This window comes from Lipophrys pholis, assembly GCF_963383615.2.
Source record: "Lipophrys pholis genome assembly, chromosome: 8".
Classification (NCBI taxonomy): Eukaryota; Metazoa; Chordata; class Actinopteri; order Blenniiformes; family Blenniidae; genus Lipophrys; species Lipophrys pholis.
In genome coordinates, this window is record NC_137630.1 from 31,157,325 (window position 1) to 31,183,496 (window position 26,172).

General features: G+C 43.8%; 6 protein-coding genes across 6 annotated transcripts; 1 reads left to right on the top strand and 5 right to left on the bottom strand.

Annotated features, from left to right (window-relative positions):
- Nucleotides 1–16: 16 nt before the first annotated feature.
- Nucleotides 17–4,262, bottom strand: LOC308112999 (uncharacterized protein). Its single transcript, XM_080468862.1, has 5 exons — nucleotides 3,999–4,262; nucleotides 3,271–3,371; nucleotides 3,075–3,144; nucleotides 2,291–2,551; nucleotides 17–2,119 (listed from the first exon to the last, which is right to left on the bottom strand). The coding sequence occupies exons 1-5, from the start codon at nucleotides 4,168–4,170 to the stop codon at nucleotides 1,188–1,190; spliced, it is 1,536 nt and encodes a 511-aa protein (XP_080324988.1). The 5' UTR covers nucleotides 4,171–4,262; the 3' UTR covers nucleotides 17–1,187.
- A 498-nt stretch (nucleotides 4,263–4,760) lies between these two features.
- On the bottom strand, nucleotides 4,761–6,884 carry LOC308112831 (uncharacterized protein). The gene is made up of 2 exons (XM_080468594.1): nucleotides 6,623–6,884; nucleotides 4,761–6,040 (listed from the first exon to the last, which is right to left on the bottom strand). The coding sequence occupies exons 1-2, from the start codon at nucleotides 6,792–6,794 to the stop codon at nucleotides 5,232–5,234; spliced, it is 981 nt and encodes a 326-aa protein (XP_080324720.1). The 5' UTR covers nucleotides 6,795–6,884; the 3' UTR covers nucleotides 4,761–5,231.
- A 395-nt stretch (nucleotides 6,885–7,279) lies between these two features.
- On the bottom strand, nucleotides 7,280–10,124 carry LOC308113894 (uncharacterized protein). Its single transcript, XM_080470436.1, has 2 exons — nucleotides 9,884–10,124; nucleotides 7,280–8,657 (listed from the first exon to the last, which is right to left on the bottom strand). Exons 1-2 carry the CDS (start codon nucleotides 10,050–10,052, stop codon nucleotides 7,606–7,608), a joined length of 1,221 nt encoding a protein of 406 aa, XP_080326562.1. The 5' UTR covers nucleotides 10,053–10,124; the 3' UTR covers nucleotides 7,280–7,605.
- A 1,046-nt stretch (nucleotides 10,125–11,170) lies between these two features.
- On the bottom strand, nucleotides 11,171–13,832 carry LOC308113974 (uncharacterized protein). The gene is made up of 2 exons (XM_080470568.1): nucleotides 13,160–13,832; nucleotides 11,171–12,756 (listed from the first exon to the last, which is right to left on the bottom strand). The coding sequence occupies exons 1-2, from the start codon at nucleotides 13,428–13,430 to the stop codon at nucleotides 11,645–11,647; spliced, it is 1,383 nt and encodes a 460-aa protein (XP_080326694.1). The 5' UTR covers nucleotides 13,431–13,832; the 3' UTR covers nucleotides 11,171–11,644.
- Nucleotides 13,833–14,288: 456 nt separating this feature from the next.
- On the bottom strand, nucleotides 14,289–16,993 carry LOC308113976 (uncharacterized protein). The gene is made up of 2 exons (XM_080470570.1): nucleotides 16,769–16,993; nucleotides 14,289–15,509 (listed from the first exon to the last, which is right to left on the bottom strand). Exons 1-2 carry the CDS (start codon nucleotides 16,938–16,940, stop codon nucleotides 14,440–14,442), a joined length of 1,242 nt encoding a protein of 413 aa, XP_080326696.1. The 5' UTR covers nucleotides 16,941–16,993; the 3' UTR covers nucleotides 14,289–14,439.
- A 6,637-nt stretch (nucleotides 16,994–23,630) lies between these two features.
- LOC308113125 (uncharacterized protein) lies at nucleotides 23,631–25,970 on the top strand. The gene is made up of 2 exons (XM_080469116.1): nucleotides 23,631–23,887; nucleotides 24,407–25,970. Exons 1-2 carry the CDS (start codon nucleotides 23,716–23,718, stop codon nucleotides 25,609–25,611), a joined length of 1,377 nt encoding a protein of 458 aa, XP_080325242.1. The 5' UTR covers nucleotides 23,631–23,715; the 3' UTR covers nucleotides 25,612–25,970.
- The last annotated feature ends 202 nt before the right edge of the window (nucleotides 25,971–26,172 follow it).

The following is a 26,172-nucleotide window of genomic DNA, read 5'->3' on the forward strand; positions in this document are numbered from 1 at the left end:
AATAAAAACAAACACTGAATGACAAAACCCATTGGATTCCTAGTTTTATTTCCATTCCTTCAAAGTTCACATCTGCTCATACAAGATTTCTAACGTCACATTTTTCAAAACACACAAACAAAGCAGCCGTGTGAGAAATAAAAATGAATTGTGCTTCTCGCCGGTTCATTATGCAACCCGGGGTCCGTTTGTCCAGCAGTAAGACCCACGAGAGGCGGATCTATATTAGACTTCCAAACCCTCTTTAAAGGGTGCTTGTAACTAATCCAGGTGATTCCAGGGAAACACTGGCATGAGGATGGAAGACGGCGGTGGTTTCATAGGATCTGTAGACCAGAGACCCGTCGACACCACAACTACAGCAAAAAGAGCTTAAATGGTTTTATGTTGATTAAGTGCTGATTAGTTTGTACATTGACTGGATTTCGTCTAATAACTCGTCGTGGATCCAGTCACACATAAAGAATACAAAAATAAATAATACACAATACACAGTGACCGACTGACCACAAACATTACACTTCCAGTTCCTTTGTTGACTTTTAAACCAGCTCACACAGGTGAAGTTTTCCAACGTGACATTTCACACGCATGTTTCCCGTTTACGCAACGTTTCACATGGAATCTCTTCGTTTCGGAAAAGTTTCACGTTCACGCGGCAAAGGCAGAAACGCTGAAAAAGGTGTCGTCGGCAAGCCCGGCCATGTTGGTTGTTTTTGCAATGTGCACAAGAGCTTTTTACTTATACCGTGGTGCACATGCTCGGTAGCCGTGTTATCCGGCGTCTCCCCAAGGAGCGCCAGTGTTTTCGCAAAGTTCCACCTTGGGAGTCGTTTCCAAAGAGCCGCGTTTCCAGTAGCTCCAACACCGCTGTCGTGTAAACGGAAACCCAACACACAGCGAAGGTTTTGTGTTTTCACTTGAAACCGTTGCCGTGTAAACGGCCCCGAGTTTGACAGGAATGCGGCGTCTCACCTGTGTGAATTGTTATGCGATCAGACAAATAACTGTGTTGATACATTCAAGCACATTTGACAAGTTTAACACTTCCCAGCTCATAAATGTATATGTGACTCAACACGTGACCTTTGGAGTCCAAAAGCTGCTCCTCATGGATAATGACTCTCACCTGTGTGAATTCTAATGCAGACTTACTTTGAAAAAAATGTCCAACACCTATTTGGCTTCTAAACTGTGTGAATTCTCATGTGACGCAGCAAATACCGCTGCTGACTGAAACTTTTACCACATGTTTTACAATAATATGGCTTCTCATCCGTGTGAGTTCTTGTGTGGACCAACAAAGTGTCCCGTCGACTAAACTTCTTCCCACATTTCCCGCAGGAATATGGCTTCTCACCCGTGTGGGTTCTCATGTGGACCAACAAGTTACCATGCAAACTGAAACTTTTACCGCACGTTTCGCATGAATACGGCCTCTCACCCGTGTGAGTTCTCATGTGGACCAACAAGTTGTTTTGTTGAGTGAAGCTTTTGCCGCACGTGACGCAGCAGTGAGGCTTCTCACCTGTGTGAATTCTCATGTGGACCAGCAGGTAACTCTGTCGAGTGAAACTTTTGCCACACGTCGCACAAGAGTAAGGGTTCTCACCCGTGTGGTTTATCGCGTGTCTTTTCAGTGACGATAAGTTAAGGAACCTTTTCCCGCAGGTGGTGCAGAGGAAAGGCGTTTCACGTGTGTGATTCCTCATGTGGATGAGCAAAGAGACATTACGCCTGAAAGTCTCAGGCTGGTACTCCGACATCAGAGAGTCGTCGGCGTTGTGGCTGTGAAAGATGTTCTTGGCCTCCAGCGTCGCATTTTTACGTCCCGAGTCAAAACGCTGACCTTTTTTCGGACCGTGGCGGTCGGCGATCTCAGAGCGACGAGCGACGAGCTGCTCAGCGTCTGATTCGCTGAAGTGAATTTGCTCCTCGGCGGAAGTCCCCATGAAGCCGTCAGTTTCGAGATTCAGTCCGAGCTGCTCTCCCATTCGACCGGCATCAGGCCCCTCCCCTCGCCCTGTGATTGGCCCAGGCTCCGGCTCCTCCCCCTCCAGTCTGTTTGCCTGTAGGTTGATGAAATGCTCCCTCCTGTAGAACCGGTGCTGCGAGAACTCTGGAGAGACAAAACAACATAAAGACGGTCAGCGTCTGGGTCGGAGGTCATGAGGAGGCTCTCGGAGATACTCGGCCGAGAGACATGAAGAACTGTCCTGACCGTCATCGTCTCGCTTCACACCGAGCTTCAGCTCATCGTCTCAAGTTAATCTGGAATCAGTGCGCTTGCCTTTTGGATCGTAGCTGTCGGAATCGTACGAGTGGAGCTGCTCGCCGTCTGCGTCCGGTTCGCAGAAGTAACTGTCCTCATCAGCAGAAGTCACGATGAAGGTGTCCGCTTCAAGTTTCAGAGCGAGCTGCTCTCCTTCCTGGCTGGTACAGGGTTCCTCTCCTTCATTCTGCTGAAGTACCGATTGTTCCTGCTCCGGACTGGCGTTTCCCTCCTGGTGAAAGAACTGCTCGTCCTTACAGACATGACCCCGGAGAAGCTCTGAAAAGGAAGAAGACAACAGAAGAACTTGAGTGATGTGATGACAAACACACATACAAGCAAATATCTACAGTTCAAAACTTGACTCAACACAGAAGCTGTAAAAATGTGTTTTGAATATGATTTCAATCTCACCCATTTCCCCTTCATATAAAGGTACTTTGTCAACAGTTGGCCGGTTCCACCATGCCATAGAAACGTCCGTGTTTGGTACGTTTATTTAGACAAGAACACAGTTCCTCAGGACGATTTGAACTTTAAAAGACGTTATATAACATCAGTCAGAACGTTCAACCAGCAGACTAGAGATGTGTGGATTTGACCGCTCCCCATCTCAGAGCCGCCTGAACTACAAAACAAACGTCCATTTCTAAGTTTGTCAACTACGAGCCACCAATATTCCATCACCATTGCGGAACAAAACCAACTGATCCGTGAAACCAGAGTTAATTATCAGGAGTCACATTCATGTGTTCATTCAGACTTTTCCATGATCAGGATGCTCCACCAGTCACACCCGTACCTGTTCTGTGTGATCCAACTTCAGGTTTCCCGCTGATTTCCAGAAGTCTGCGCTGACGGTCAATCTCCTCCTGGTAGTGCACGACAGTTTGTTCAAACACAGTGAATATTTCCACCGCAGCAGCGGTGAGTCGCTGGGCGGTCAAGACTCTCACAGAGTCGTGGGAATGGTCACTTTCACCATCGGTAACAGTCACCTCAACAAGATCCTCTTCCTCTTTAATGTGTGGAGCTTCGTGTTCCTCCTGCTCCAGACTGGAGCTCGTCTTCTGGTGACCAACGTGTTGCCGTGGACTCTCTGGAGGGAAACAAGGACACAACGCAAAGTTTCACTGATATGATGGATGTGAATGTTTCACAGTGATGGATGAATATCGACCTGTCCTGTGCCCCGCCTTCGGATCACCTTCAGCGTCTCGCAACCCTGAACTGGACAGATCAGTATAGAAGATGGACTGAGGGATACGGTCACACATGCATTAGACAGTTGAAAATATACACATTTAACGGCAGATTTGAAAAATACTGACAGCACCTGTGTGGTGTAACAATTACACAATAAAAAGGCATGAATGCAACAGCTTCTGTGAGAAGCAACACCTGAACGCACCTTAATTGTGATTTACCGTAATGCCTCTATTATAAACGCGCATCGTGAAAGCTGCACAAAACACAGTAACGTCATCATGTGAGCTCAGACTGCGTGTCAATAAATCACTTGTTCCGTTTGCAAACAGCACAAACACCGTTTCCTCTGTTTGTGATACAGATGTTCTGTCTAATGCTGAAGATTTCTGCTTTAAAATCACTCCTGTTATTTCACTTTGAACAAGAACTGCAGCCTCATTTCTGCCTGCGAGCTTCAAAAAGAAATATAACGATCCTCCACGAGACACGTTCATGTTGTCATTCCCCTTTTCCATACCTGTTCTGTGTAGCTTGATTTGAGGTTTGCAGCTGATTTGAAGCAGTTTTCGTTGCCGGTCAATCTCCTCCTCGTACTGGACGATAGTTTGTTGAAACACGGAGAATATTTCTCCAGCAGCAGCGGTTAGTCGCTCGTTGATAAAGTCTCTTAAAGCCTGAACTGAACTCATTGTTGCTGCAGGAGGTGGAATATTTCCTCTGAGACACGAAAACACATCCGAGGGACCAACAAGCTCAAACAGCCTCCATAGCTGCTGCTTCTTCTCTCGCTTTACTGGAGAATCACAAAGAACGTTCAGCTCATACCGACATCTGCTGGACACAAGGGGGAACTGCAGGTTTTTCCTCATTTCTCAAAGTAAATACTGTAAATGCGTTTCCGCCCCTGAAGCAGCCCACAAAGGGCAGTACGGACCCCCACAGTGCAATAAAAACAAAACAAAAAAAACAAATAAAAAAACAACAAATACTGTTGCTCCTCGGTTCCCGTCTTGAAATCAGGATTCCATTTTTCAAAATCGACTTCAGTAAATAAATACAAATTTGATTACGTCATCAACCTCCCCTCCCCTGACTGTGAAACACTATATTTAGTGAATACCTCGGTGTTAGACCCAACCAATGATGTAATAAAGGCCAATATTTTGAAACATTTCTGTTTTTAGATGTAATAAACCAATAACAATCAGTAATTTCCATTTAATTGAGGATTTTCAAGTGGCGCCCTGAGGGTCAGTAAAGCAGAGCTGAAGACCACATACGGATCGATGAAGCTCATAAAGAACGTTTTATTTTTCTCTCCACATAATTAATCCAATGCCTTCTTCAGATGCATCCAATGAACATCATTTGTGAAACATACATATATAATCCCTTCACTTTGTCCCGCTGGTTGACAAGAATGTTTCAATCAGAAAGTTAAGATTTGATTTGTTGACCTTGTTCAAGCCACGTTTATTCATTTTAGATGTAAAGATGTAAATGCATTTTGAAATAGAGTGACCCACTGAGTCCATACCACTGTTAGAAGAGACGATTTTTAATTTCACATTTTCAAAAAAGCACTTTGTTACAAAGCAACACGGTCATTAAAAAAAATTCCAAACACTTTGACAGTCTGACTTGATTGGACACGCTCAGGAAAATTTGCCGTTTGCAAACAAAATATTGGGATATTTCCTGTGACTGAGTCGCCAAGCTTTGTGTTCCAACGAGCGACTACTTTCAGCGACTACTCTCTGTGAGTCCTCCTGTGGCGCAACAAATGGCTTTGCTGACGGAAGCTCTTGTCACACAGTGAACAAGGGAAAGGCTTCTCACCCGTGTGAGTTCGGATGTGGCGCAACAAATTACTGTGCTTACTGAAACTGCGACCGCACATGGCACAGGAATACGGCTTCTCACCTGTGTGAGTTCTCATGTGGACCAACAGATTCCTGTGCACGCCGAACCTTTTCCCGCACATCTCGCAGGAATACGGCCTCTCATCCGTGTGCGATCTCATGTGGACAAACAAATCACTGTGTGTACCGAAACTTTCACGACATATTTTACAAGAATGTTTCCTCTCGCCGGCGCGACGTCTCTGGTGATGCAGCAGCGGGCGGCGTCTACTGAACGTTTGACTACACGTTTCATAGGAAGGCTTCGAAGTCTGACTTCCAGACTGCTTCTGCCACGGCGAAGAGTCGTCCACACTTTCACCGTAACATCCGCCGCCGGCCTCCAGCGCTGCATCCAACCCACATTCGACATTCTCGCCATCTTTGGGATCACATCCGCCAGCAGCCGCGGGGTCAGGAGAACGCGGCTGCCCGAAGTCCGACTCAGGCTGATCGAAGTAACTTTGCTCGTCGGTGAACGCCATCATGAAGGAGCCGCCCTCCAGGCCGAGCTGCAGCTGATCTCCTGCCTCGCCGGCGCAGAGCTCCTCCTCTTCCTCTTTGATCTGTGGGGGATCCACTTCCTCCGGCTGCCCGCTGGAGTCTTCCTGCTGGGGGAAGTGCTGCTCCTCGGCACAGGCATGTTGCTTCGGGGGCTCTGGTGTGACGTCAAAATAAAGTTTAGCCACGTGAAGACAGAACAAACAGGCGCAGTATAAAACAGCAACTTCTACAACCTCGGCTTCAGAAAACTCGCCAACCTGTGCAAAACGCGGCTTAAAATAAGGAAACATATCGAGAGTTCCAGCAGTGACTCTGTGATTCCCGACCTTTTTCTTGAGGGACTCAAATTTGTATCACCTTCTGGTGCTAAATACCCTGAAGTGTGAAGAAACCTTGTAGAACTGTTGCATTCTGGGTGTTTTTTACAAACTCACCCCGAGGCTAATGCTAGTTAGCTAGCTTTCATGGCAGCATCACAGATATCTCAGCTCGGGTTTCAGTGTTGTGTCGCTACTCTGAAGTAATATGTAAGAATATGGGTTTTCTTTGAAATCTTGTATAGTTTTCTCGGTGGTTTGGCCTGACCGGGGGCCTCTTGCAGGCCCGGTTTTGGCCCACGGGCCTTATGTTTAACACACATAACATAGATGGGGGGGTAAAATTAAAACAAACAACTTGTTAAGAGGCAGCAAAGTATGAAAGTCACATTCGTGTGTTCGTTCACATTCTTCCGTACCTGTTCTGTGTAGCTTGATTTGAGGTTTCCAGATGATCTGAAGCAGTTTTCGTTGCCGGTCAATCTCCTCCTCGTACTGGACGATAGTTTGTTCGAACACCGTGAATATTTCTCCAGCAGCAGCGGTTAGTCGCTCGTTGATAAAGTCTCTCAAAGCCTGAACTGAACTCATTGTTGCTGCAGGAGATGGAATATTTCCTTTGTGAGACTCAACAAGACCCAAACAGCCTCCGCAGCTTCTTCTTCTTCTTCTTCTACACTTGCATCCGTCGAGGATCACAAACGTTCAGCTTCATACTGACACCTGCTGGACACAGCGGGAACTGCAGGACAGTAATGCGTCTCAGTTCCATCAACATTTGCTTTGTTTGTGTCGTCATGGCAGGATTAAAGTGGGACTCATAATCTGATGTTCCTTCCTGACACAGTCCCACTGATGGCAGATACATAAATAATAAATTGGACTCAAAATCAATTCTGCAATGTCTATGGTGTTTAACCTAAGACTTTCTTCTTTGAAACGGCCTTTTTTTTTAATCTATTAATAAAAATAATTTACTCATGTGTATATAAACGTTGTCCCTGTACACAATCAGGTCCAGTCTGAACCGGATAAAATTATGCAGATGATCAATAAGTGAAACACAGCTACTGAATCCATTTCAACATTTTACTTCAGTTTCTGTACAACTTCACATAAATTGGGATTTTTTTTTTTTTTATTGCACAATTTCCAAGTCACAAACAGCAATACTGCTTGGAATCGGAAACAAACATCGTTTTATATTTAAACCAGCTCAGAGTTCAACATCGCCAGATTTATTGTGAAGTTTGACACAAATGTAAACAAAACTATGGTCACAAAACTCACACGAAGGTTGCTACAGCACCGCCAACGGGCTCGTCTAGACGGCAATGATTTCAAGTGAAATCCCACAAAGCTGGATGATCCAGAGTGTTCTCCGTCCCGGAAAAAATCTCTCTCATATATCATTTTGGTGAATTTTCATGTGCCGCAATAAAATACACTGTTGACTGAAGCTTTTCCCACACGTTTCACAAGTGTAGGGCTTCTCACCTGTGTGAGTTCTCTTGTGGACCAACAAATTACTCTGTATAGTGAAACACTTTCCACACGTTTCACATGAATATGGCTTCTCACCCGTATGAGTTCTCATGTGGACCAACAAATTGAACTGGGAGCTCAGACGTTTACCGCACGTCTGGCAGGAATAAAGCTTCTCACCCGTGTGGGTTCTGAAGTGGTGCAACAGGTTCCGTCGATCGCTGAAACTTTTCCCACACGTTACGCAACAATGGGGCTTCTCACCTGTGTGAATCATTACATGCTTCTTAAGTGATGACGAGTTTGTAAATCTTTTCCCGCACGTGTTGCAAAGGAAAGGCATCTCACCTGTGTGATTTCTGATGTGGATCAAAAAGGAAACTTTATGCCTGAAACTCTTACTGCAGGCCTCACAAGAGAAAGGCCTCTCACCCGTGTGGATGACTTCATGCTGCTGTAACTGAGACAGATACCTGTAGGTTTTCCCACAGACGCCACATCTAAAACACTTTTTATCCGGGTCACCTGCAGACGTCTTTTTTGATTTCGGAGAGTCGTCCGCCTCGCCACTGTGACGCATCGCGTTGGGCTCCAGCCTCGCACTTCCAGTTGATCCCAAGTCATCGCGCTTGCTTGTTTCTAGATCGCAGCTTTCAGCTTCGGCCGAATCGCGAGAGAGGAGACGATCTCCGTACGGGTCTGCTTCGCCGAGGTCACTCTGCTCGCCGGCTTCCACCTTCAAAACAAGCTTCCCCATGGTCTGACTGGAGCAGGGTTCTTCCAGTTCCACCTCGATCTGGAAAGGCCGCGGAGCCTCCTGGTCCTCCTGGGGCCACGACGCTTCTGGTTCCTCCCGTTCCTCTTTGATCGGCCGAGGTTCCGGTTCTAGTTCCTGCTGCTCCATCGTGGAGTTTGTCTCCTGCGTGAAGAGGCGCTCCTGCTGACTGGCATCCTGCAGGAGGAGTCGCTCTGGGGTGAAACAGACACAAGAAATGTTTGTTGGTATGAAGACAGAAGAAAACAAAGAACCCAAACATGAGCACAGATCTCACTTGCACAAGGGTAAGTTTAAAACTAAGACCAATATTCTGGGATTTGAACTCCCCAAGAGCTGCGGCTGTGTAAAATCCCAGAAGGAGTCGTCCCACAGGAAATGGACTGAAGAAGACTAAACTGGATTATGAACAATAATAAATCTCTAAATCGGTCTACAAGGCCAATTTACCACGGAGATATCTCCCAAGGTCTCTTGGTTTGTATTTATATTTGTACATGAAAATTTGGTTTACAATAAATACAGCAGAAAATCATAACTGCATACAAATACACCTCACATGGGTGTGAAGGAACGTCTTCCAAAAATACAAGTTGAAAAATGAATCATGGCTGAATTGTCGCCATGAGCGAACCGGATGAAGGACGAAGTTTTGCATTGGAAACATTTATTACAGAAACTGGTCGTAGTGACGTTGCAGCCTCGATTAGTTTGAGATGCGACGGCAGACGTGTGATTAAAGGCTTCTTTTTTTCTTTATACAAAATCAGGAGACAATATAAGATGAAATCAAGTCGTGCAGGACAGGAAAGATAAGTAATCCTACTAAATCAATAAACATTGCCGAAACGACAAACATAAATAACAAATGATTTGACCTCCAGAGGCGGAGAAGCTGGAGGGACGACAAAAAAACTGAAAGTCTTCTGGATAAAGTTGTGAGACGTATCTGGAGGAACTTGCTTATTATTAAAGAATTTATTGATAGATAAAACTGGTAAAAGTTTAAAACTTTCTTAACAGAGATACCGTTGATTCTTCACTTCTGGAGAACAAGATCAATCTTATAAAATCTGTTTCGTGTGAGGAAGATTAGATGAAGAGGACGCGAGGCAGACCAGACAATATTACAATCTGTGAGGTGTGGATAGAATAAAGTATGGGACAGTGACGTCATGATCTTCTTGTGTCACACAGATGAAGACGTTGTGACGCGGCCTCAGGCGGAAAACTGCACGATCTCATCTCTACAGACAAGAAAACCGACTTTGTGATCCTCTTCAGTCATTTAGACAGACACCACTCATCCTGACATTTGGCTTCATCCCCCTGAGCTTCTGTCTCAGAATTTCCTTCTGAAGAGGCCTGATGATCTGTCCTGTCCTCTCCTCTCCAGCAGTCGGTCCAGTCCGATCCATACCTTTATTGATCTTCATCTGAGGTTCCCAGTTGATTTGAAGCAGTTTTCGTTGCCGGTCAATCTCCTCCTCGTACAGGACGATAGTTTGTTGAAACACGGAGAATATTTCTCCAGCAGCAGCGGTTAGTCGCTCGTTGATAAAGTCTCTTAAAGTCTGAACTGAACTCATTGTTGCTGCAGGAGAAGAAATAGTTCCTCTGAGAAAAGCAAGAAGCTGCAAACATCCTCCACGGCCGCTTCTTCTCTCGCTTCTTTTGTGGAATCAAATACAACGTCCAGCTTCATACTGACACCTGCTGGACACAGCGAGAACTGCAGGCCAGTAACAACAGAACCCAGTAACAAAATAGAGCTTTATTAATCCCAGGGAGAAATTCTTGTAATACTCCACACAGACCAAATAGAAGTTAGAATGTACAGCGATACAGTAACACTACAGTTCAATTAATTCCATCAAGATTTGCTTTGTTTGTCTCATCAAACAGTTTTAATTTTGTGTAATTTTTAGTGTCACTGACTTCCCAATCAGAGCAGGAATTCCTCTTATGAACTCGTGTTGCAGCTCGTCAAGAGCGCCTAACCCGAGACCGAGTCAAGACCAAGACCAGAGCCTCCCAAGACAAGACCACGTAGGAATCCTTGGTTTTATGCTTCTGAATAATTTGTGCTCCTATCAGTGTGGGTGATGTGATGATTCTGTATTTGTGAAATGATTCTAAATGATTTTCCACAGGTTAAACGTTAAACACTGCTTCTCTGATAAAGCAGCTTTGTCCACATTACCACTGTCACATATCCTGATGGCCACCAGCTCTGCATTTCTTGTTGATCCTGAGTCGATATGTTTGTATTTTCAGCCCCACCAGAAGGTGAAACAGCTTTTATTTTGGGAGATTTCTCAGATTTACTGATAGAATAACTTTGTTTTAAAGTTTTTCATTAACTATTTTTGATGTTAAGTTTTCAAATGGAATTTTGAATACTTAAATTTAAAGACAAAGTGAAAGGAAATCTCACCCCTTAATCTCATTAACGATAGCAAAGAGCCGTGTGCACTGGGAGCTACTACATCATCAACTTAAAAACCAATTTTAATGGTGCAAAATAGTGAAACGTAAACAATGATTAGAGGCAGGTCACACCCGGGACGGGTCAACAGTCCAACACAGAGACAACAACACACACTCACATTCACACCTCGGGGCACGTCTGACGCCCACATCTGAAGATTGAAATGTCTTCGTGTGTGTGGCTCTGGAGGACATCATGACGCCTGTATCTCCTGAAGAGGTTCTAGCAGTTTTATTTAGTGTTAAAAATACATGTTTTTTTTATTACTTAGCGCCTCACAGAATACTGGTTTTGATCAATATTCCCACAGTTTTGGTTCAGTTCTCATTTTCTCATTCAAATCAGCTGGACAGAAAAACTATGTTGACAGCAACACTCAGCCCACTTTATTTTCCACAACAACAAACGTCAATTTAAATACATGTTAGACCGACGGGCCCATATGAGGATTGAACTTCCAGTCCTGTGATTTTCAACACGACTTTTTCCAAATACTATTATAAAATGTGCAGGACTGTTTTGAACACACTTCTCCAGAACGACCGATTCTTCATTCTCTTCGGCCTCACGTGCCGACATTCCTTCTCCCGTTTGCTTCGTGGCCTCCCGATCAATCTTTGTCGATCGAACAGTATTTTAGGACAGGAAGGTCGATTGTAACCTGTAACAGTTCTTACACGTTTCACAGGTTTATACATTCTCACCTGTGTGAACTTTCTGGTGGACCAACAGGTGACACTGTCGACTGAAACGTTTACCACACGCTTCACAAGTGTACGGCTTCTCACCTGTGTGTGTTAACGTGTGGCGCAACAAGTGACTGCGTCGGCTGAAGCTTTTGGAACACATTTCACAGGAATAAGGCCTCTCACCCGTGTGAATCTTTATGTGACGCAGCAAATGACTCTGCTGACCAAATCTTTTCCCGCACGTTTCACAAGAATACGGCTTCTCACCTGTGTGAGTCCTCATGTGGACCAACAGATTACTCTGGAGACTGCAACTTTTCCCACAAATTTCACAAGAGTACGGCTTCTCACCCGTGTGAGTTCTCAGGTGGTGCAATAAAAGCCGCTGCACGCCAAAACTTTTACCACATGTCACGCAACAATGCGGCTTCTCACCCGTGTGAATCCTTGTATGTTTTTTCAGTGACGACGAGTTCGCTAAGCTTTTGCCACAGATGTTGCAGAGGAAAGGTGTCTCACCCGCGTGACTTTTTCCGTGGTTCAACAAAGAGCCTCTTTGCTCCGTCGCCTGATGGCGCGCTTCGAAAGAAGGCGGCTTCTCACCAGAGTGGAAGGCGTAATGCTGCCGTAACTGAGAAATGCACTCGAAGGTGTCTCCACAGACGTCACACTTGAGACACGATTCATCTGTGTCACTATCAGATTGGTTTTCTGACGTCAGAAAGTTGTCCGTCTTGTCGCTGTGACGCATTCCGTCGAGTTCTGAATCTCGATTCGATCGCGGGTCGATATGCCGGCCGGTTCCCAGGGCGTGGCTTTCAGGTATTACACACTGGCGTGAAAGGAGGCGATCGCTGTCTGCTTCCAGCTCACTGAGGTAACTTTGCTCGTCGGTGGAAGTCGCCATAAACACATCGCTTTCAGGTTTCAGTAGGAGCTGCTGCGCTTCCTGGCCGGTGCCACGTTCCTCTTGTTCCTTCTTAATCTGGAGAGATTGTAGTTCCTCTTGCTCTTCTTTGATCTGAGGAGACTGTAGTTCCTCCCGGTCCGGACTGTCGCTCGTCTCGGGGTTAAAGAGCAGATCCTCCTGGTAGACATGCTGATCTGGGAGTTCTGGAGGGACGAAGAGACATTGAATAAAAAAAAAACTGTCATGTGACGACAGCATAAAAGCAAGAAAACTCAACGAAATGTGAAACATTAAAACTAAATGCTTTGTGCAAAACAAGTCTAGTTCTGCAGGTTATGTCTGTTAAAATGAGGTCATTGTTTTTTTTTTAATGCGTGCTCATGTGGAGTTGTTAGGGTTTTCTCTCTAAACGTGTCTTATAACGACTGTGGCTCGAATTGAACCTAATGTGCATCATTCTGTGCTCTTTAAGGTAGACCACTGACACCACGGCTCTAATCATGTCTGTTTATCTGGGGAACGAGAGGATCCATCGAAATCACAATCAACAATCAGGTCATATTCATGTCTTCATTCAGACCGCGTCATGTTTCTTGCCCCACATACCTCTTCTGTTCCTGATTTGAGGTTTCCATCTGATTTCAAGCAGTTTGCGTTGCCGGTCAATCTCCTCCTCGTACTGGACGATAGTTTGTTCGAACGCGGAGAATATTTCTCCCGCAGCAGCGGTTAGTCGCTCGTTGATAAAGTCTCTCAAAGTCTGAACTGAACTCATTGTTGCTGCAGGAGGTGAAATATTCATCATATGACCATCGAGCTCCAGACACAAACAAAGTCGCTTCTTCTCTCGCCTCGATGGAACAACGTTGAGCGTCATACCGCCGCCTGCTGGACACACAGCGTTACGTCACATTGGTCCGCTCCGCCAATATTGCAAAGTTCCATCTAAAAAGTGTGTATCAAGACTCAAAAATAAAATGATAAATAAAATAAAGTTTTCCTTTTAATATGGATTGACTTATGTAAATCATGACAATTAAAAGCCAATAGAAAGACACGTCTTAATTAGCCTGTGATGCAGGACTGATTTGGAGTCAGCAGGCGACAACCTGGGAGTATTTTTCATAAGAATCTGAATATTCATTATGACAACTATTAAAGACTAATAAAAAGCGGTGTGTTTGAACAATCCTGCATAGTCCTGTGATCCAGCGCTGATCTGGAGTCATTAGGTCACAATTTTACAACAGATTATTTCACAAAAACAACATATAATCTTTCAACACTATTATTTTAAGCACCACGTGAAACGCCAGAGGCCAAATTTAACCATTTTTAGAAGCACACAATTGTATTCCTGAAAAATCCTACCAATGCTTTCATTTATTTGTAATTTGCACACGACTACACGATGACGTAAAGACATTGGTTACATTTCCATTCTCTGTAACACGTTTTAAAACTTTCTTTGTATAATTTTTGGTATAGATTTTGCTGTTATTGACATTAAGCTCACATTGCCAAATAGAGTATTAATGGAGTTTTTTCTGTTTTACTTTAGCAGTATTCATTTGTCGTATAGAGACACCTGTAGGCTCCAGATGGTCCATATTGCTATATTCTGATTTGAATAAGTACCAAGACAAGACAAACCACTTTAAAATAGCTGTGACTCAAAGTCCATAAAAAACACTCATATTTCCATGAGATAGTATCAGAAAGGCAGCATCTCCTGTAAATTCAATTGTATTTTATTAAAATAAAAATAAAAAATTAAATAAAATTACACAGTAAATTTTAAGTGTTAATCAAAACACTTTGCAAAATAAAATTTTCACCATATTTTAAAAGAACAGGGCCCGGCAATGTTCATGTGCCGCAACAAATTATTTTACAGACGCCGTTTCACAAGAATACGGTTTCTCACCTGTGTGATGTCTCACGTGCACCAGCAAACTGGACTGAGAGCTGAAGCCACGCCCACAAACGGCACAATAACATGCCTGATCACCAGTGTGAGTCCTGAAGTGGACCACCAAATTACTCCGTCGGCTGAAGCCCTTACCACACCTTTCACAAGAATACGGCTTCTCACCCGTGTGAAGCTTCACGTGGGTCAACAAATAAGCCTTCTGACTGAAACTCTCCCCGCATGTTACACAATGATGCTTCTTGTCCGAGTGAATCCGTCGGTGTTTTATGAGGGACGAGGAGTTTGTGAATTTCTTCCCGCAGCTGTTGCAGGTAAACGGTGTTTCACCCGTGTGATTTCTCATGTGGATCAAAAAATAATGCTGATATTTGAAGCTTTTACCGCACGTTTGACAATAATACGGCTTCTCACCTGTGTGAATTCTCATGTGGACCAACAAATTATTCTTTCGGCTGCATGTTTTACCACATACTTCACAGGTGTACTGCTTCACATTGGTTTGACCGCCACTGTTGGGCAAGAAATGACGTGTTCCATAAAAAGGACCACAGTTTTCTTCACGAGACAGCCGCTTCTGCCTTTGGTTTTGGGAAAACGGATGTGAAACAGCGGCGTCCTCCACATCACCACCGACAGAAATCCTGTTGGGCTCCAGTTCTTCACATCTAGTGGATCCTGAGTCGATGTGCTCTCCATCCTCCAGAATGCCGACGTCAGCGCCTGCGGAGTCATGAGGCGGGAGCTGCTCGTCGTCTGGTTCTGGTGCACTGAAGCGACTCAGCTCAGCAGAAGTCACCATCAACGTATCGGATTCAAGCTTCATTTCCTCATGAATCTGTGAAAACTCTGGTTCCATGGGGTCCTTCCTGGTTTGAGAAGCTTCTGGTTCCTCCTGCTCCTCTTTGATATGTGGAGTTTCTGTTCCCTCCCATCGCACTTTCATCTGGGGCGGTACCGACTCTTCCTGATCCAGAATGAGTGCCGTCTCTTGGCTGGAGGGCTGCCTCCCCTCACAGACGTGTTCTGATTGGTCAAAAGGACACAAGAAAAGGGTTAGAAGCGCCGAGTAGCCATGACTCGGCTGCAGATGAGTGATATTTGAGAACTACAAATATCTATTCAGTACGTAACCGTCACACAACGTCTCGATGCACAAAAGCAAAAGCATGTTTGTTTAACCAAATCTGTCTGTGCATTGCTTGTTATATCACTGCTGTGTTTGATTTGCAGAAACAAGGTTTGCCAAATAAAGAGATTTGTGGTTTTAATCTTTGTCTTTCTGAAATCCCGAGAAGAAAAGGTTTACAATTGCACAATGGCCTATGCATACTGCAGACTGAGCCCTATACTGGAGCCTTGAAGGCTGGTTGGGGGTGCATGTCGCGTTGACGCAGAGCCTGTGTGGAGGTGGTTTACGGCAAACGCTCTTTGTTTGCGTATGGATTATGATTTAGGCTTTGTGGCATTCAAGAAGTACTCATATCGGTACTTGGTATCGGCAAGTAGCTAAAGGTTAGTAATCATACTTGTCCTTTAAAAAAGTGGGATTGGTGCAACATTTAATTTCATCCTCCTGTTGCTCTCCTTGAGGAAGGGGGCCAATAACTTCAGAATCTTCCTTGCAACTTGGGTAATGCAGTTATGTGATTGGTTCATGTGGTGCATTTTTTCCCAAATCGGTAAAGTGATTTTGATACGCCAGAGCGTCTGTGGATTTATAATAATATCACCAATCCCTGCTATTTCTCAGATCAGATTATTCTGATAGGAAAAAAAAAAAGCCAAAGAAAAGAGGAAACCGACCATCGTTATTGTGGCAAAACACAATAATACCCGATAGAAAAATTCGGTGTTCATAGCTACTGTGAGACGGCGCGTGAACAGCTACACTCCCCGTTCACGAGACAAGCTGCAACCGTGACAGCACGGTGTTTCGGATTAACTGGTTTCCCTGTTGACTGGTGACCGACCTCCTTTCGCGTCGTTTGCAGCTGCTCGTAACTGGAGACGTTAAAAACCAGATAGAATTCCGGAGTTGTTCGGTCGAACGTCGTTTAACCGCGTTTACAATGACGTTTCGAAGGGCTCTACCTTTAGATACGTTTCATTTTAACATCTGCAGGTACTGGCCACAGCGACGGACGCCAGTTAACAGGGGAACCAGTTAATCCGAAACACCAGTGGAATTGATCGGACGCTTCACAATGCTTGGAGCAGTGACGGATCAGCACAGCGGACACCTGCGTTTGTTCCTACAACAACAACAACAACAACCTTCATACCTGCTTTGTTTATTATGATCTGAGGTTTCCATCTGTTTTGTAGCAGTTCGTGTTGACGGTCAATCTCCTCCTCGTACTGGACGATAGTTTGTTCAAACACGGAGAATATTTCTCCAGCAGCAGCGGTTAGTCGCTCGTTGATAAAGTCTCTCAAAGCCTGAACTGAACTCATTGTTGCTGCAGGAGATAAAATATTTCCTCTGTGAGACTCGAAAGCACAACCGGAAGTCCAACGACTTCTTCTTCTTTGAAGTTGAACAGCAGATGGCGGCGGATGCACTGCCGCCATCTACTGGCCCGACCCATCTACATTATTTACCGCCACAAGTTTTTCTCAATAAACCCCCCACCCCCTCCTTTTACTCCTTCTCCTCCTTCTATCTTCAATCCCTCCATCACAGTCCTTCTTTCACTCACATACTTTCTGCAGTCAACCAGCACATGTTCTACTTTCTCTGATTCTTGGCACAGATGACAAAGGTTTTTCCATTATGTGTTCTGTAGTGTTTCGGTAGATATGTCCAATTGTTATTCTAGTGAGAGCAGTCTCTTCTTCCCAACTGCCTCCTCCACTCCTCATACCTTCCACTGTACAGAGGATCTTCCTCTTGTTGCTGCTCTCAAACAGATGCTTCTTCTCTAGCTTTTTTTTTGGAGGTTCCCTAATAACATTCTCTACTTTGGTGTGATGGATTTGGGAAACTGCAGGTTGGAAATGAGTGGTGATGGTCTTGTTTTGGTTTGTTGCTTTATTCTCTCGGTAGAAGTCACACCTTTATGGAAAGGAGAGTTTAAATAAGGATTCTGGTGGAGGAACTTTAATAGTAATGATACAGGAACAATAATATATTCTAAGGTGTTTCATGTGGACACTCCAACGGTTCGAGTTTCTCCGTCCACTTGAGAAAGTAGTTTTTGGGTCCAGACGTTGCGATCGTACCGACGCAGCAGACGATGAACAGATGAGAGCGAAATGATGGGCTCGATGGAACTGACACAGGAGGAACTGCAGGTCATCAGTCTCAACTGGAATAGTTGGAGCTCTTTTATGAATGACTGTGCTGTAGATTTTACAACTATCAATTTAATTATCATAACATGACTCCTACAACCTGTGAGACATAAACATGTAATCAAATATTTTGAATGGGAGACAATGCATGGAATTTCTGGATTTAATATTTCTATAGATTTTAAAATGAGAAGTGATTTCTGCGCTTATCGTTCGTGTCAATGTCAGCCTGGCTACCAACCTGCCTGTTTTCTTGTCCTATTTGGTCTTTTGTTGTTGTACGTGGGCTTTCGGCTTCAATAAATAATCTGAAATAATAAACTAATAATGATAAAAAAAATATTAATAAAGCATTAATCTATCTATCTATCTATCTATCTATCTATCTATCTATCTATCTATCTATCTATCTATCTATCTATCTATCTATCTATCTATCTATCTATCTATCTATCGAGGCGATAACCTGTAGTTCCCATCTGTGTCCAGCAGGTGTCAGTACGACGCTGAACGTTGTTTGTGATCCTCGAGAAACGAGAGAGAAGAAAAAGCTTTGGAGGCTGTTTGGGGCTTGTTGGACTCGGTTTTCTAATTAAGGAACTATTCCATCTCCTGCAGCAACAATGAGTTCAGTTCAGGCTTTAAGAGACTTTATCAACGAGCGACTAACCGCTGCTGCTGGAGAAATATTCTCCGTGTTTGAACAAACTATCGTCCAGTACGAGGAGGAGATTGACCGGCAACGAAAACTGCTTCAAATCAGCTGCAAACCTCAAATCGAGTCAGACAAAGCAGGTATGAAGAAATAAGGTTGTCTGCATGGATGTGGTTGATTCAGGACCTGCTCGTGGTTCAGGCGTTGGCCTCTGACATGGCAGCTCCGTTCGCATCCCTGTGGAAGACGGAGAGGATGGACGCAGGAAGCAGAAAACCTATTTCAGGATTTTCTGCTTTAAACCCGTAATATTCATATTCAGCTTTAACTACACACAGTAAGAGGGGGCAGCAGGGTCCAGGGTCAGCTGTGGGACTCCAACCTACAATCTTCTGATCCCAGGCCCACTTGAAGGTTGCAGGTTCGATTGCCTATCTCTTCGTGTCCACATGTTGAAGTGTCCTTGAGCAAGACTCTGGACCCCTAATAAATGGACCGAGCCTGGCAGCCGCCGCCATTGGTGTGTGAATGTGATGAACAGTGTATGTAAAGCACTTTGGGGACTGCTGAAACAGTGAAGAAACAGTGAAATCTATTTACTATTAATTACATTTAATCTCTGCTCCCTCCACCACTGATGTCACACTTTTCCAATACTTGAGCAGCCCCCAAAGTACTTTAGTGTTTCACCCATTCACACGCCAATGGAGGTGCCTGCCATGCAAGAAGCTCAGTTAATTTAGTGGGAGATATTTGGGGTTCAGTGTCTTGCTCAAGGACACTTCGACTTTGGGATATGGGGAGTTGAACCTGCAACCATCCAACTGAGAGACGACCCCTTTACCAACCGAGCTACAGTCGACTCAATTATTCTTGTGCCTGCCCTAGTGACAAGGCACAAATTTTACTATCCTAGGCGGACATTTAAATCTATTATTATTTTTAGAATCATTTTTTTTATTAATATTATTTTCAGGTTTTTTTTCTGAGTAACTAATCCTGCATTGTTGGGAGCACGGACACAAAAAGCACATTAAAACGTGCAAAACATTCGGTAATATTTTGCTATGACTTCAGTTAATGATTCGAATAAATCCCCAAAAAACTGCAAATAAAATGTCCCATTCAAAGTGGATGGGAGAGGCACCTCACGCAGGAGATCAGAGGAGAAGCAGGCACACAAACGTTCCTCTGGCATTTTCTAGTTATTCTTGTTATTTCTGGATAATTGCGACAGTCTTGGCATCATTATTGATTCAACATAAACTTTTTCTTTCCGAACATTTTGTTGCCCCAGAGCTCTCACAGCGACATATCGGTGCGGACGAGCAGGGATTTCACCAGGAGGCGGACTTCAGTGTGGAGCAGGAAGAACCAGAGTCTCCACAGATCAAAGAGGAACAACAGGAACCCGAACCGTCGTATATCAAGGAGGAAGAGGAGGGTGTCCCGCCACCGGGACTCTGCAACACTCAGGGGGAAGAGCAGCTTCTGACCAAGTCTGAAACGAGTCCGTTCACGATGGCTGCTGAACCGGACAGCGAGCTGCTCATCGCTCGCGACTCCGCCGTAGGTCAAAGCCACGTTTTGACAACAAGGAGTCTCTCGGGATCGACTCCGAATGCAGAGTTGCAGCTGAGCAAAGGGTGCCACGGTGACGTTGAGCTCAACTCCCCCGTGTCAGAGAGGCGGTCTGAAGGTATCAAGCTGCTTTCCTGTGAAACGTGCGGGGAAAGTTTCCGTAAGCAATGCCAGTTAATGCGCCACCTCAGAACCCACACTGGTGAGAAGCCGTACGCCTGTGAAGTATGCAGTAAAAAGTTCAGTCGACAGGATAGTTTGTTGGTCCACATGAGAACTCACACGGGTGAGAAGCCGTACTCCTGTCAAACGTGCGGTAAAAGTTTCCGGCAGCACAGTACTTTGTCAGTCCACATGAGAACTCACACGGCTGACAAGCCCTATTCTTGTGAAGTTTGTGGTAAAACGTTCAGTGTTCACAGCATCATGATGTGCCACATGAAAACTCACATGGGTGAGAAGCCCTATTCTTGTGAATTGTGTGGAAAAAGTAATACGTCCCATTTTAACTTGCTGGTGCACATGAGGACACACACGGGAGAGAAACCGTACTCTTGCGAGATGTGTGGTAAAAGCTTTAGTCAACACAGTACTTTGTTGGTCCATATGAGAACTCACACAGGTGAGAAGCCGTATTCTTGTGAAATGTGCGGTAAAAGTTTCAGTCTCCACTGTACCTTGGTACGCCACATGAGAACTCACACGGGTGAGAAGCCGTATTCCTGTGGAACATGTGGCAAAAGCTTCAGTCGACATGGTATTTTGTTGCATCACTTAAAACTTCACACAGGTGAAACGTCACACACTTATGACACACAAATGACATAAAGTCTCACAGAAGTGAAATGGGAGAGTTTCCTCAGAGTTCTTTCTCTTTCCCTTTTCTTTGCTTTTTGATCAAATGATGACATGGAGAATTTAACAGAAGACTTGCTTATTTACAACGGTACTACATCCTTTATGACAAAGTGATTTGAAGATGTCCTGTTAAAATCCTCACCTGTGTGACCTTGGAAGCATAATGTGGATACTTGTTCATTGGATTCAGTGTTTCTAATTATATTGTTCTATGGTGGGAAACTGCTTTTCTTAACTCGGGCCTCGTTTGCACCGATCTCCAGTGAAAACGAAAAAACCTCCGTTGCTTTTTGGGTGACTTGTTTATGCAGCGCCGGCGCTTGGAGCCAATGAAAGCTGGAAAACGGTGGATTTTCTCTTGAAACGTTTTCATGCAAATGAAGCCTGTGGCGTCGTGTCTGTTCCCACCGCCTGTAGAGAATCTTCCCGGCCTCTCATCCACCCACATTAAACAGTCAGTAAGGAGCCTTGTTGTTGTTGTCCTCACACCGGTCTGCATTGCCTTCATGTTCAACTTGGAATTGATTTAAAAAATTTTACTTGTTACTTTTAAAGCTGGGCCAAACTTTACCGCTCGCCCAAAATGAGAAAGTTCTATTTAATCAATTGAATTTTTGTTTGTCAGTTATCTTTTGTTAAAAGCTAATTGTAAGACTTTGTTTTGAATAGGTGCTCTTATCAATAAAGTCGCTGATGATGACAACAGCGTGGTGCTTCCTTCCTGTGGTGGTCATCCATCCCGCTCATGCACAACTCTGGGATAGATTACATTTTTACCATTTGTCCAGAAAACAAACGTAGATTGGTAACTCCGGCCACAAAGAGCAAGCTGAGGCTGATTCTACAAGTCCCTTCAATGAGGGAGAGGCCGCCAATCACACTGGCTCCACCCAAAGATGGAACTCTCAATGCAGCATCAGTAAAGTTTCTTTTCACATTTAGGACCTACGATCTATGGGGTGTTGGCAGAACTTGGTCCGTCAGATTCCAGTCTGGTACTTGGGGGTTAAAATTGACAGCAACCACAAAGAAAAACTGTCAGAGAGGATATGGGACATCTACCGGAATGGAGTAGTTGAGACACATTATTCAGGACAGCCCATCCTGAAAAATATGTTTCAGCCACTCCATGAAGCCCTGGTCAACAGCAGGAGCACCTTCAGCAATAGACTCATCCGTCAATTTTATTCTATTGTAAATTCTTTATGGGTGAATCCACACGCTCAGCACTGCTGCTCCACCCACAAACAAAGTGCTTTGTTTGGTCAAGGGAACAAATCAGAGAATTGTACTCCAGAACATGACAGTACAAAAGATGTAGGTTTGGAAAAGTCTGAATGAACGCATGAATGTGTCTCGTGGAGGATCTCCATCTTTATGGTGTGTTTGGTTTTACCCTGAACTACCTGACAATACATTCATGTTTAATATGATAAGGTTAATGTAATAATATGACTAGTCATTGAAAAGGATGGAGGGTATTTCTTATTTCCGGATTGTTTTAAACGTGTTTTGTGGAGTTTCGTTGAGACTATAGCGTTTTGTTAACAGCTGGACGGAGCACAGGATAGTCCACTGCAAGCGTGCTCACTTCATAACAGGAAGTGTGTTACATTCAACAAGGTCCCCGAGGAAACAACCCCGCTCAACTATATTTCCCTTTACAGAACATAGGTTGTCTACATTGTGATGAAATCCCACACAGCAGCAGGCTTCATGAGACGAATGAGTGGTTTTTAATGTTTCTGCAGTACAAATTTGAAATGAAATGATCAGTTTAGTTCGATTACTTATGAGAATCTCAATGTTTTTTATTTTTTGTTTTTGTTTTTTTTACCATGAAGTAATGTAACTAACCTTTTATCTTACACTGTTTGTCCTTCGAGAGCTCCCACAGCACCGTGACAGGGAGGAGCAGCTCTTTGAACAGGAAACAAACTACTACAAACAAGAACCAGAACCTCCACAGATTGCGGAGCAGCGGGAACTTGGTAGCAGCCAGGAGGAAGAGCATCTTATACTGAAGGTTGAAACTGGTTCCTTTAGCGTTCCTTCTATTGAGGAGCAAAGTTCCCTGAGGGAAACAGAAGAAGTACGGCACACTGAGCAGCTCCTCTCTCATGACTCTGAAGTCCACTATGTGAAAAAACTAGAATTAACAGAATTAACTAGAGATGTAGAGCTGAAGAATTTCAGCATAGTTCTTGGTGACCGTGTGGACAAGGTTCCTGTCGCACCAGTCAAAAAAGTGTGTGTATATCAATTTCTTGGGTGACTTTTGGGAATGCACTGGGTGAAGAGATCAAACAAAGCACAAACATTTTACTTTTAAAAAGTTACACCAAGATGTAATTATCTTTAGCACAGTTTGGCTGATATGAGGTCACTGATAGGGCAGGAGGAAGGTGGCTTTAGAGATTGAATGTTTCATTAGTTAAGATCGATAAGATTAATTATGGGTTGGGCTGGAAAATAATTTGCTTTTCCTTACTCCATTTTGGACAACAGATATACAGTTTTTGGTATTATGTTATCGTTATTGAAATTGTTATTACTATTATTTTCTCATGTTATCATTGGTACTAGTATTATCGTTTTCTTGTATTTTATTTGTAAATTTTCGATCTAAAGATATAACAAAACCCCAAAAAGTATTAGAAGACGGATGGACTAAGGCAAAAGAAATACGACCTCCAGTTCTTCCAGTGTCCAGCAGGTGTCAGTATGAAGCTGAACGTTGTTTGTGATCCTCCCCCAAAAAATAAGAGAAGAAGAAGCTTTGTTGACGGTTTAGTGCTTGTTGTGTCTCATAAAGGAAATATTTCATCTCCTGCAGCAACAATGAGTTCAGTTCAGGCTTTAAGAGACTTTATCAACGAGCGACTAACCGCTGCTGCTGGAGAAATATTCTCCGTGTTTCAGCAAACTATCGTCCAGTACGAGGAGGAGATTGACCGGCAACGAAAACTGCTGCAAATAAGCTGCAAACCTCGAATCACGTTCCACAGAACAGGTAGGGAAAAGGCTGAATGAACACATGACGGTGTCTCGTGGAGAATATCCATCGTTATTGTGTGTGTGGTTTAACCTCGTTAGACAGAAGCGGGATGCACCTGAAGAGCGTCTCGGTTGCGCGCTCCGCTCAGTAGATCTGTTTGGCACGAGCGATGACGTGTCAGCCACTTTAATTCATCATAACTCGCCGAAGATCTAAACTGATTTTCACGCAGTTTTCTTTCCCGAAAACATCATACATCTAGGTATGATAAAGGACATATGTTTTGGTGTATTTTAATATTCATAGTGGGCTAAATAATAAAAGAATGTTCTGATTTGTGATACATGGTCATTTGTAAAACACAGTGCACACACACACACACACACACACACACATATATGATGGAGAAGCAGATTGTGCACTACTCAACTATTGAGTTGAAAAATAATTGTAATATAAACCCAATGTAAGAGACAACACAATAGACAAGTTATCGATCAGAACAATTGATTTTGTACTGTTTTGTTCCTCCAGAGCTCCAACAGGACTATGACTGTAGGGAGGACCAGCTCTTTGACCAGGAAGCAAACTACTTTCTAGAGCAGCAAGAACCAGAATCTCCACAGTTCAAAGAGGAACCAGAACAACCAGAACCTCAGCAAAACAAAGAAGAACTAGAACCTCCACAGTTCAAAGAGGAACCAGAAGAACCAGGACCTCCACAGATCAAAGAGGAACCAGAACAACCAGAACCTCAGCAAAACAAAGAAGAACTAGAACCTCCACAGTTCAAAGAGGAACCAGAAGAACCAGAACCTCAGCAAAACAAAGAAGAACTAGAACCTCCACAGTTCAAAGAGGAACCAGAAGAACCAGAACCTCAGCAGATCAAAGAAGAACTAGAACCTCCACAGTTCAAAGAGGAACCAGAAGAACCAGGACCTCCACAGATTGAGGAGCAGCAGGTACTCGGTACCAGCCAGGAGGAAGAACAGCTTATATTGAAGGTTGGAAGTAGTTCCTTTAGGGTTCCTTCTATTGAGGAGCAAAGTTCCCTGAGTGAACCAGAAGAAGTACCGCACACTGAGCACCTCGTCTCTCATGACTCTGAAGTCCACGATGTGAAAAAACAGCTTGACTCAGAATCAACTAGAGCCGTAGAGCTGAAGAATTTCAGCATAGTTCTTGGTGACCGTGTGGACAAGGTTCCTGAGTCAGAGAAGCAGGTTGAAGGTGAAAAGCTTCTTTGTGAGGAAACGTGTAGTGAAAAACGTAAATTATGTCAGGAATTAGGAACCGTCACTGATAAGAAGAAAATAATTTGTAACGTCTGTGGTAAAAACTTAAACCGACCTAGTGATTTGTTGCGTCACATGAGAACTCACACGGGTGAGAAGCCGTATTCTTGTGAAACATGTGGGAAGAAGTTCACTCAGCAGTGTAGTTTGTTGGTCCACATGAGAATTCACACAGGTGAGAAGCCCTATTCTTGTCAAATATGTGGAAAAAGTTTCAACCGACAGTTTGTTATGTCGGTGCACATGAGAGTTCACACAGGTGAGAGGCCGTATTCTTGTGGAACATGTTTTAAAAGTTTCACGCAAAAGAGTAGTTTTTTATGCCACAAGAGAACTCACACAGGTGAGAAGCCGTATTCTTGTAAAAATTGTGGGAGGTGTTTCGGCCATCACATGTCATTGCTGTACCACATGAAAACTCACAAAGAGATGAAGTCATGAAAGACTCCACAGGTGAGCTCATTGAAGAAGTCCGGCTTGAGCCCAAAATCACAAGGTATCATCCCGTTTAAGAAAACGTTAGTGTTTTAAGCACAGACTGCTTCAGGAAAAAAAAAATGTTTTCAGTTTAACACAAAAAAAATTGAAAAATTATAATAATTTTGGTTTTAATTTGTGTTGAACTACACAGAGGCTGATAAAAGGTCCCCTGGTTGAGTGACGAATCTTGCATTAGAAATAAAATGAAATGTTCTACTCCATCTTTTGTGTGTGTGTGTGTTTTGAAAAATATGTTAAAAGGTCTTGAATGAGAAGATTTGAACTTTGAGGAAATGGAAATAAAAGGTTGATTTGAATCCAGTGGGTTTTGTTGTTCAGTGTGTGTGTTTTAATTGAGCATGAATGAGTTATAATTTAACTTTTCACTCTTTTTACTGCACTCTAGGGGAAAAACACTTTGCTTACATGCAACCACGTTCCTGTAGAATGTTTGACATATTTTATGGAGTATATGTCTGAAGTATGTCTTGAAACTGATGACATTAATCAAACACATGTCAT

What these genes read in the sequence shown, in the direction of transcription:
- LOC308112999 (XM_080468862.1), bottom strand. Translation starts at nt 4,170, where the DNA reads ATGAGTTCAGTTCAGGCTTTAAGAGACTTTATCAACGAGCGACTAACC. An exon ending in AGGAAGAGGATCTTGTTGAG is followed by an intron (nt 3,145 to 3,270) that starts GTGACTGTTACC and finishes GTGCACTACCAG; the next exon opens with GAGGAGATTGACCGTCAGCG. An exon ending in CGACAGCTACGATCCAAAAG is followed by an intron (nt 2,120 to 2,290) that starts GCAAGCGCACTG and finishes TTGTCTCTCCAG; the next exon opens with AGTTCTCGCAGCACCGGTTC.
- LOC308112831 (XM_080468594.1), bottom strand. Translation starts at nt 6,794, where the DNA reads ATGAGTTCAGTTCAGGCTTTGAGAGACTTTATCAACGAGCGACTAACC. An exon ending in AATCAAGCTACACAGAACAG is followed by an intron (nt 6,041 to 6,622) that starts GTACGGAAGAAT and finishes ACGTCACACCAG; the next exon opens with AGCCCCCGAAGCAACATGCC.
- LOC308113894 (XM_080470436.1), bottom strand. Translation starts at nt 10,052, where the DNA reads ATGAGTTCAGTTCAGACTTTAAGAGACTTTATCAACGAGCGACTAACC. An exon ending in TCAGATGAAGATCAATAAAG is followed by an intron (nt 8,658 to 9,883) that starts GTATGGATCGGA and finishes GTTTCACCCCAG; the next exon opens with AGCGACTCCTCCTGCAGGAT.
- LOC308113974 (XM_080470568.1), bottom strand. Translation starts at nt 13,430, where the DNA reads ATGACGCTCAACGTTGTTCCATCGAGGCGAGAGAAGAAGCGACTTTGT. An exon ending in TCAAATCAGGAACAGAAGAG is followed by an intron (nt 12,757 to 13,159) that starts GTATGTGGGGCA and finishes TCGTCCCTCCAG; the next exon opens with AACTCCCAGATCAGCATGTC.
- LOC308113976 (XM_080470570.1), bottom strand. Translation starts at nt 16,940, where the DNA reads ATGAGTTCAGTTCAGGCTTTGAGAGACTTTATCAACGAGCGACTAACC. An exon ending in GATCATAATAAACAAAGCAG is followed by an intron (nt 15,510 to 16,768) that starts GTATGAAGGTTG and finishes TTGACCAATCAG; the next exon opens with AACACGTCTGTGAGGGGAGG.
- LOC308113125 (XM_080469116.1), top strand. Translation starts at nt 23,716, where the DNA reads ATGAGTTCAGTTCAGGCTTTAAGAGACTTTATCAACGAGCGACTAACC. An exon ending in AATCACGTTCCACAGAACAG is followed by an intron (nt 23,888 to 24,406) that starts GTAGGGAAAAGG and finishes TTGTTCCTCCAG; the next exon opens with AGCTCCAACAGGACTATGAC.